The sequence below is a fragment of the Falco biarmicus genome, chromosome 19 (assembly GCF_023638135.1).
Source record: "Falco biarmicus isolate bFalBia1 chromosome 19, bFalBia1.pri, whole genome shotgun sequence".
Taxonomy (NCBI): Eukaryota; Metazoa; Chordata; class Aves; order Falconiformes; family Falconidae; genus Falco; species Falco biarmicus.
Genome location: NC_079306.1, coordinates 4,440,318 through 4,448,821, shown reverse-complemented (window position 1 = coordinate 4,448,821; position 8,504 = coordinate 4,440,318). Strand labels below are relative to the sequence as shown.

General features: G+C 50.2%; 2 protein-coding genes across 2 annotated transcripts; both read right to left on the bottom strand.

The window, feature by feature from the left end:
- LOC130141224 (keratin-associated protein 5-1-like) lies at window positions 1-642 on the bottom strand. The gene has a single exon (XM_056321995.1). It carries the CDS (start codon window positions 640-642, stop codon window positions 1-3), a length of 642 nt encoding a protein of 213 aa, XP_056177970.1.
- A 3,720-nt stretch (window positions 643-4,362) lies between these two features.
- Window positions 4,363-5,004, bottom strand: LOC130141587 (DBF4-type zinc finger-containing protein 2 homolog). Its single transcript, XM_056322612.1, has one exon. It carries the CDS (start codon window positions 5,002-5,004, stop codon window positions 4,363-4,365), a length of 642 nt encoding a protein of 213 aa, XP_056178587.1.
- Between the last annotated feature and the right edge of the window lie 3,500 nt (window positions 5,005-8,504).

Below are 8,504 nucleotides of genomic sequence, written 5' to 3'. Positions count from 1 at the left end.
CTATTTTATCTTCTGAGCTGGCACTTTGCAGACCTGCTTTTGCTGCTGGCTTGGGATGCACTTTGCCACAGGCACGCAGCCCTGCTGCACCGGTGGGGGACAGGTCTGCACTGGGCAGCACTGGGGGACGCACTGTGCGGGCTTGCTGTAGCAGGGCTTCCCCCCCTGGCACCCTGATCCATGGCACCTCTCGGAGCAGACCGACCTCCCGTAGCTGTGGCACCCCCCTGACGACCCATAGCTGTATGTGGGTCTCCTGACGCAGCTCGAACCACCTCCGTGGCACGAACCCGAGGACCCATGGCACCTCTCAGAGCAAACTGACCTCCCGTAGCTGTGGCATCCCCCCGATGACCCATAGCTGTACGTGGGCCTCCTGGCACAGCTCGACCCCCCTCCTCCGTGGCACGAATCAGCTGCAGCATAGCCGTGGCATCTCTCGGAGCAGACTGGCTGTCGATAGCCATAATGACGGTAGTTGTGCCCTCTCATGCCTTCAATGCCTTCACCGTCGCACCCCGAGGAGCAGGTGTTGTAGCCGTAGCGGAAGGGTGTGCGCCGGGTGTCCAGCCAGGACCCCGAGGGGTCATACCAGGTTGAGTTCAAGTTGAAGTATGATTCTCTTCCAGAAGAGTATATCATGTTTAGGCTGTAGGGAAAAACCTGAAAAACACATGGCCAGACAGGCTTGCATTTCCATCTCCTCTTTTTCATTTAATTTCTCATAAAGTTGCTTTAGTGACCCACACACAGGTCAACCTCGCTTATCCTGAAAGCCTGGAACTAAAGGAAATCCTTGCAGTTGCCCAATAATGGTCGGATTATGTCCAAACTGTCTTTCTGACCTTAACCTTGATTTTTTTTTCCTCCAAGCTCAGAAGCAACCACAAGGCACTGCAACATATAGTGGCATGGCTGTAAATCCCACCCCAATTCCCCCAGTCAGCTTCTTTCTTGGCTTATCCCATTGCCCTCTAGCCCTTGTGTGGTCTGAAGGAAAGTGCAAGCATGCCAGGTCTGTGACATCCTGAATCCAGACACCCATCCAGAAATGAACCCGTCTGCTCCGGGATGTGTCTTACCCAATTCACAGGGGAAGGCAGACGCTGACCAGGGGAGCAGATTGTGAGAGGCCAAGGGACGGAGGCCTTTTATATGGTCCCAAGTCTTCCCCTTGTAAATGAAACACGCTGCAGGAACGAGGACTAAAATTGTTTATTGGCAAAACATCTCCTCCATTTGGATGCTGTTCCCAGTGCTTGGCATGTTCTGCTTGACTCATGATTCCTGATAAGCATCTCTTAATTATAATGTAGTTACCGAGAGGTGCACATAAAGGACTCCCATCATTTAAGCCACACATCGGCTATGTGAGGCAGGTAATAATGTACTTATTCACCATCTCCACAGGACCGAGACACTTACAGGGTGACCTGTGAGTCAGGAGCCATGATGTGCACAGTGCTAATGTCCTGGCCTTCCCCTTCTGCTATCCATGAGGAGCGTTCCCAGGTGCCTGAAACACCATCAGGTGACTGGAAAGAGCCAGCTCAGAGTCACGAAATTGTGCTGACGGGTTTCGGTGATGAAGGCGCTGGCTCTGTGGACAGTGGAGTGTGATGGATGGTACTACCTCAACCTCTGCAATGCTTTTGGCAGCTAGTGGAGGTATGGACTGGGTGGGTAAACTACCTGGTGGGTGAAAAACTGGCTGTTTTTCATCCTGCTGGTGCTGTTTAACATCTTCATTAATGTCCTGAATAATGGGGTGGACTTGGCAAATCTACAGGTGGCACTGAATTGGGGTGAGTGTGGAGACTGATGGTGAGCGGCGTTCCTCAGGGGTCTGTACTGGGACTGGTGCTGTTCAGCACCTTTGTTGGTGATATGGACAGTGGGACCGAGTGCACCTTCAGCAGATTTGCTGGTGACACCAAGCTGTGTGCTGTGGTTGACATGCTGAAGGGATGGGATGCCATCCAGAGGGACCTTGACAGGCTTGAGAGGTGGGCCTGTGCGAACCTCATGAATTTGAGCAAGACCAAGTGCAAGGTCCTGCATGCAAGCTGGGGCAATCCCAAGGACAAATACAGGCTAGGCAGGGAACAGATTGACAGCAGCCCTGAGGAGAAAGGCTTGGGGATGTTGATGGATGAGAAGTTCAACATGGCCCGACAATGTACACTGGCAGCCCAAAAGCCAACCGAACACTGGGCTGTATCACCAGCAGCATGACCAGTGGGTCGAGGAAGGGGATTCTCCCCCTCTGCTTCACTCTGGTGAGACCCCACCTGCAACACTGCATCCAGTTCTGGGGCCTCCAACATAAGAAGAACATGGAGCTGTTGGAGTGAGTCCAGAGGAGGCCAGGAAGATGATCCAAGGGCTGGAGCACCTCTGCTGTGGAGACAGGCTGAAAGAGCTGGGGTTGTTCAGCCTGGAGAAGAGAAGGCTCCAGGGAGACATTACAGCAGCTTCCAGTACTTAATGGGGCTGACAAGAAAGCTGGAGAGGGGCTTTGTACAAAGGCATGGGGTGATAGAACAAGGGGGAATGGCTTTACACTGAAATAGGGGAGACTTATATTAGATATTAGGAAGAAATACTTCCCTGTGAGGAAGGAGCACGTTGCCCAGAGCAGCTGTGGGTGCTCCATCCCTGGAAGTGTCCCAGGCCAGTTTGGATGGGGCTTGGAGCAACCTGGGTTGGTGGAAGGTGTCCCTGCCTGTGGCAGGGGGGTGGAACTGGATCATCTTTAAGGCCCCTTCCAACCTAAACCTTTCTACAATCCTATGGTTCTATGAAATTGCTGTAGGATGGGATGCGGGCAGGCTGGAAACTGCTCCTGCAGCTGGAATAGACTAACTGGGATGGCAGGGCCGGGGCAGCTGGTGAAAAGCAGCTTGGCAGGAAAGGTGGACCAAAGCTGATCAGCAAGCACTGCTGTGAGGGCTAGCTGGCCCTTGGTCTGTGGGGTCTGAGCCAGCTTTTTGGGCACCGCACTGGGACGGTGCCTGGGAACTGGCTTCAGTGAGAAGAGGCTGGGAAGAAAATAGCTAATAAAATAAGAGATTTCGGAAGTTAAAGTTCCTATGCAAGTGGTTTTTCATTTGGTTAAAATTAGAGGTGAGAAAAATGAATTGTGGTTTTCTGCATTAAGAAAACAAGAATGAATTTCATTTTTCTTTCTTGTTTTCTTTGGTGGTTGCTAGTGGCTGTGCAGACACGCGGGGGCTGTGCTTAGGCAGTACAAAGAAACAAAAATATATATTTTAATGCACCTAGTGGAAGGCTTTTCTGGCAAAGTGAGAGAGATACAACACATTACCAGCATGCCTGCAAGAGCCGGGCAGCGGGGAGATGCAGAGGTAGAGCCTGGCTTGCATCCTCCTGCAGGGAGTGAAAAGGCATTCCTGGCATGCACAGACACAGCTCACGTGCTGGGGCACATGCTTATTATCATGATTAACATTTATATGATGGATGGCCTCCCCGGTGCAGTGTTATGATCTAGCTAATGAAGGTGATGGCACGCAATACAGAGCAAACTGTTTGTACCTAGATCTGGACCATAGTGAAGTCCATCCATCAGTTCTGCGGAGGGTGACCACAGTGGGGAGGATTTTACAGCGTGCAGATGGAGTTCAGCCAGATGGAACTGCTGCAGCCGGAGCTGAAATCTTCACGTGTGAACTTGGAATTTTGATTTTAGATTTACAAGTTTCCCTGTGAGAATTTCCATGACTTTTTAACAGCCTCTCATTATAGAGCTGGTAATATTTTTGGGGGTAAAAAAAGAGAAGCGAGTGTCAGCTAAATTTTTTCAACTTTATTCTTGAATACACGGGGAGAAAATAAAATTGCTGGAGTCCTTGATGCTCCTGCAGTCGCAGTGTGTACTTTTTTACCCAGTACAGTCCTGTCTCTGTTTTCAAACGACCTTGAAATCACAGTCTGCTAAAATTGGAGAAGGTGACTCTGTGACAGGCTGCTTCCCCGTCCTCGCTCAGGCTCCTTCCATTCGATTTCTCCATCCCCAGGCTGCTCACCTTCTCAGAAGAGTGAAGAAACATCTGCTCTACCCTGAGGAAGAGCAAAGTGGGGTCTGGATGATTAAAGCTTATTCCCTGGTGGGAGAGGACCTTGGGAATTTAAAGTGTCAGTGCTGGGGGGGAGCAGGGGGCTGTGGACCCTGAATCCAGTGTGCAAAGAGCAGCAATGAGCCATCAGCCGCGGTGGCATCGCATCGCGCCGAAAGCGGAGGTAAGAGCATCAGCAGTTTGGGCGAGGAACGAAGCATCCCTCATGCGGTGTGTGGGCACGTGCTGGGGAGGTGTCCTAGAGCCTCGCTGGGCCCCGTGCTCATTTCTTCTGCAGACAGGGTGGCAAGAGAGGAACCTGTTTTTGCTGGTGCTGGCCGGGATGCAGGGGCACGGCGGCTGGGCGGCAGTGCTGGATGGGCGGGCAGCAGTGCTGGATGGGTGGGTGGCAGTGCTGGATGGGCGGACGGCAGTGCTGGATGCAGGGACAGCGATGCTGCAGCGGCCGGGGATGCACTATCACGGGGGGACAAGCATCCTCCACGGGGCACTGCTCCACTCGCCGCCGGGGCTTGCTGCAGCACTCCGGCTCCTCGCAGTGCAGGGGTGGGCGGTACTGCTGCAGCGGCCGGCGATGGATTTTCATGGGTGGGGGGCAGACGGGCTGCACGTGGCTCACCTCCACCCGCCGCCGGGGCTTCCCGAAATTACAGCTTTGCTGTGGTGGGCAGCAGCTCTGGGGTGGGCATGGCTCCATGGGCTGGCAGCCTTGCGGTTGGCTCTGGCAGGACCCCTCAATGTCGCGGCTGAGGCTGCCGGGGTCATGGCATGGGGGCACATCTGTGGTGCCCACGGGACTTTCGTGGCAGCACCCTGTGGAACCGTGCCATGTCCAGCCCTTCTCGCCACAGACCGAGCTGTCGTAGCACAAATCCTGATAGCTGTTGCCTTTATGGTAGTGCATCCTGTGGCAGAGATGGCCAAGCGCTTGGGGATAAGCAGTCTGGGAAAAAGAAAAAACACCCACCGACTTCTTTCTTTTCTGCTGTTTCTATGAAAAAAAAAAGAGGAATCGAAGACAGCTGAGAGAATCCAACTCACCCTGTGATCTGTGACAGACGGGCTGAGCAGGGAGCGTGAATCCTGAGGACAGAGCTGGGGCTGAAAGCTTTTATACATGGCCGAGCTCTCTTGGAAATGAGGCATGCCATGGGAATTAATAGCTGAGCCGTGAGTGCCACTTCTGTATGTATATTTTTTTCTGGCACTTGCTATTGGATTAATCAGCTGCAATTAGCATCTGCCTTGATGTAACGTCGGCTTAGCTCTTTGCATATGCAGTGGCCATTATCTAATTAGTTCTCCCATAGGTCGTGTTCAAATACGCTGTTACCTAATGTTAGTCAGATGGGATCCTGGGATAAGGATACCTGGAATACCGTAATGCTGAGTGATGTGCCCAAAAGGAGTCTTTCGTGGTAGTGGGAAAACCTCAAAAAAGGCCACAGGTACTGGTGCCCGGTCCCCATCTTCAGGTGCCCAATGGCTCATGCCTTGAAACAGGGTGTTGGTGCAGACATATTGATTTTTCACGGACCTGAAAGAAAACAGAGAAAAATCTATCACTGAAAACAAGCAAGGTTCCTGCCAGAATAAAGAGCAATTTAAAAAAAAAAAAAGGAAAAAAATTGGAAAAACAGTGAAATTCCATTTTCAATGAGAAGTGATTGATTTTTCAACTCTGTTTCAGCTTAACACCACCCTGACCAACCCTAAACCAGGAATCATGTTCGTGGTGTGCTCCATGGAGTTGAGGTTTTTCCCCAAACTGCTTTCTGGGCATTTTACCCACAGCTGGAAATCCAGCCTGATGCTCAGCTGACGTGAGATGATTTTACTGCCTTGTTGAAAAATACGGGAAGTTTTCCAGCTGGCTTTGCGGATGGGGCTGCAGGTTGGACCTTGTTTGTCAGGGAAGGTCTGTGATACCCAGACATGATGCTCATCACCTGCCAGAGCACAGAGAAACCTGCCAGCTGGAGAGATGGTGAGGGAAGCAAGGGTGACATCAGGATTATGATGAATGGCAGATGTTGTTGCCCTGTGTGTGGCATGGATGACTGGAAGGCATGAGCTCTGAATACAGGCTCCCTATGGACACAGCACGCTGGGCTGGACCACGTCAGGCTGTGGATGGGATGTATATTCCCCTATTTAAATGAATTAACTCTCTTCCAAGTGAGGCGCATCTTGGTCAAGTGAGTGGCTACAACACCGAAAGCCCTTTTATGCGCTGCACATCTGGAACAAGGACACTACAAAGGGATGCTGACCTCAGAAACCAACAATGTCAAGCTTTGTCAAGCACCATATCGACCTTTCTGACATCTCTGCTTTGACTCATTTTCCATGCAGCTGCTCCACTTTGCATTTCTGTGGACGATCAAGGCATTTTTTTAAGTACCAGCAAAGTATCTCTGCCAGCAGCCCCGGGGCTGTCCAGTGCAAAAGGTATTTCCTTGTGCTCGCTCCACAGTAGATTGTCTCTAAGAGATGCTCAGAGGTTTGTCCGGTGGTGTTCAGGTTTGAATCACAGGGAAAAGCATGTGCAGAATTCAGGGGTGTGACTCCAGGGCGCATGCTTGGACCTGACAGTTTTGCTACTGCTGAGATAATTTGTTCTTCAGCTACAGGAAAAATGCAAATTGCCTTGCAGGAAGCCACAGGGCTTGCATGTAAGGATGGAAAAACCCTTGGTATCTGTTAAGGGCCAACAGGGATTTTAGATTTATAGCCCTTTACCCCAGTCTCAGGATTATGCTGGTTTTGGATTTTTTTCATCTTAGAAGAGATGTTTTGGAGTCAGTTCCCTTCCCCAGGATATTACAAATCATGAAGTGCAAATACTTAATTTCTGAATCTCCTCTCTTAAAATTTGCCACATTTTACTAGAATTCCAGGTGAAATTAGATAGTATTTCTGAAACCTTCAGGCTAGACTTACATATCCACATCTTTCAATGACTCCCTCTCTCCCTGCACCATGCAGACCATGCTTGCTGGTCTATTTAACCTTATAGACAAGATACCCAGCCTTTTAAGAAGCTTGCTTTAAAGCTCAGCAAATTTGCTGGAAAGATTTCCCTTAACAAAGACAACCTGTAGCTCTGGCTTTAGGACCATACAGATGCTTTGATTGCAGACTGTGTATCTTCATGGTCATAAAGCAGAGGAAAGACAGCATGAAACTGCATGGCCAGGAGGATACTTGTGTAGCTTAGGTAACGAACTGTCACTAGCAAATGCTATTTTTCCCCAGATGAGAGACTAATCCAAGAAGTTTACTGCGTATGCTGTGCTGCTGTCATCAGGAGCATGAGAAACAGTTGAAAATATAATTATATTCAGAAACTAAGCAACTGCTAAAAAAGTCCCAGACCAGAGCTATAGTTCAAAAGATAAATGAATAAATATATACCAGAAGTTTGCAGTGTCATAACTTATCCATTTTATTGTCTTTTGTGACTAATTGGAGATTAAAGCAAGAAAAGGGAGTATGATACATCAGCAGCATTAAACATCCCACACCCCAAGAAGAAAATTAACAGCAGGACTAGTGCTTACAGAGGAAAATTGCACTGATCAGTGGGTAGCAATTTCAAAGCACGTTACAAACATTTGGTGATTAAAGACAGATAAAGAAGAGATCTACAGTCTCTAAGCAAAGGAGGAAGAGCATTTAGGGCAGTATCCGTATCCATGTCCAACACCGAATGAGCCAGCAGGGAAGCAGCAGGCAGTGCAGCCCTGCCTGCCCTTCACTGAGTGGGTTTAGTTGCCACCACAGCAGCCGCTGCCACTGCCACCGCAGCAGCCTCCATTGTTATTCCTCATGACGTAGCAGCAGGTCTGCATGGGCATGCAGCAGGTGGTGGGGCAGCAGGACTGCATGGGCGAGCAGCACATCGGCATCTTGCAGCACTTAGGGCTGCTGTAGCAGCACATGGAGTAGTTACTTCCACCGCAGCATCCACAACCTCCGTTGGGCATGTTGTTGGTAGTAGTGTAGGCAAAGCTGGAAGGAACAGAGAGAGTCTGTGACTGGGAGCAGGATATTTGGAAATACAGAATTAATTCAAAGCTCGGTTTATGCTAAATTCTGAGATTCAAGGAGCTGAAACTGAGTGCTGTCTTGTTTGTAGCAAATCTTGCTCATAACTCTGTCTTCTTCCTGCAATGTGGATGCCCACCTATTCGTACCAGGCTGTTCCGAATGTCTTAGCAAGAATCACACAGCACAGCGCACACAGCCCTTGTTCTGAGCCGTCCTGAGCCGCCCTCCGTCCCCTCGGTCTGCATGGCCCTGCTGACACTCCTGTAGCCTCTCCATCCTTCAATGCTTCTAGCTCATCCCCGTGATTCCTAGTACACAGCTCATAGAAGCCCAGCTTCAAATCCCAGCCCA

Excerpts from the sequence above, each read along its gene's own strand:
- LOC130141224 (XM_056321995.1), bottom strand. The coding sequence starts at position 642 with ATGATATACTCTTCTGGAAGAGAATCATACTTCAACTTGAACTCAACC.
- LOC130141587 (XM_056322612.1), bottom strand. The coding sequence starts at position 5,004 with ATGCACTACCATAAAGGCAACAGCTATCAGGATTTGTGCTACGACAGC.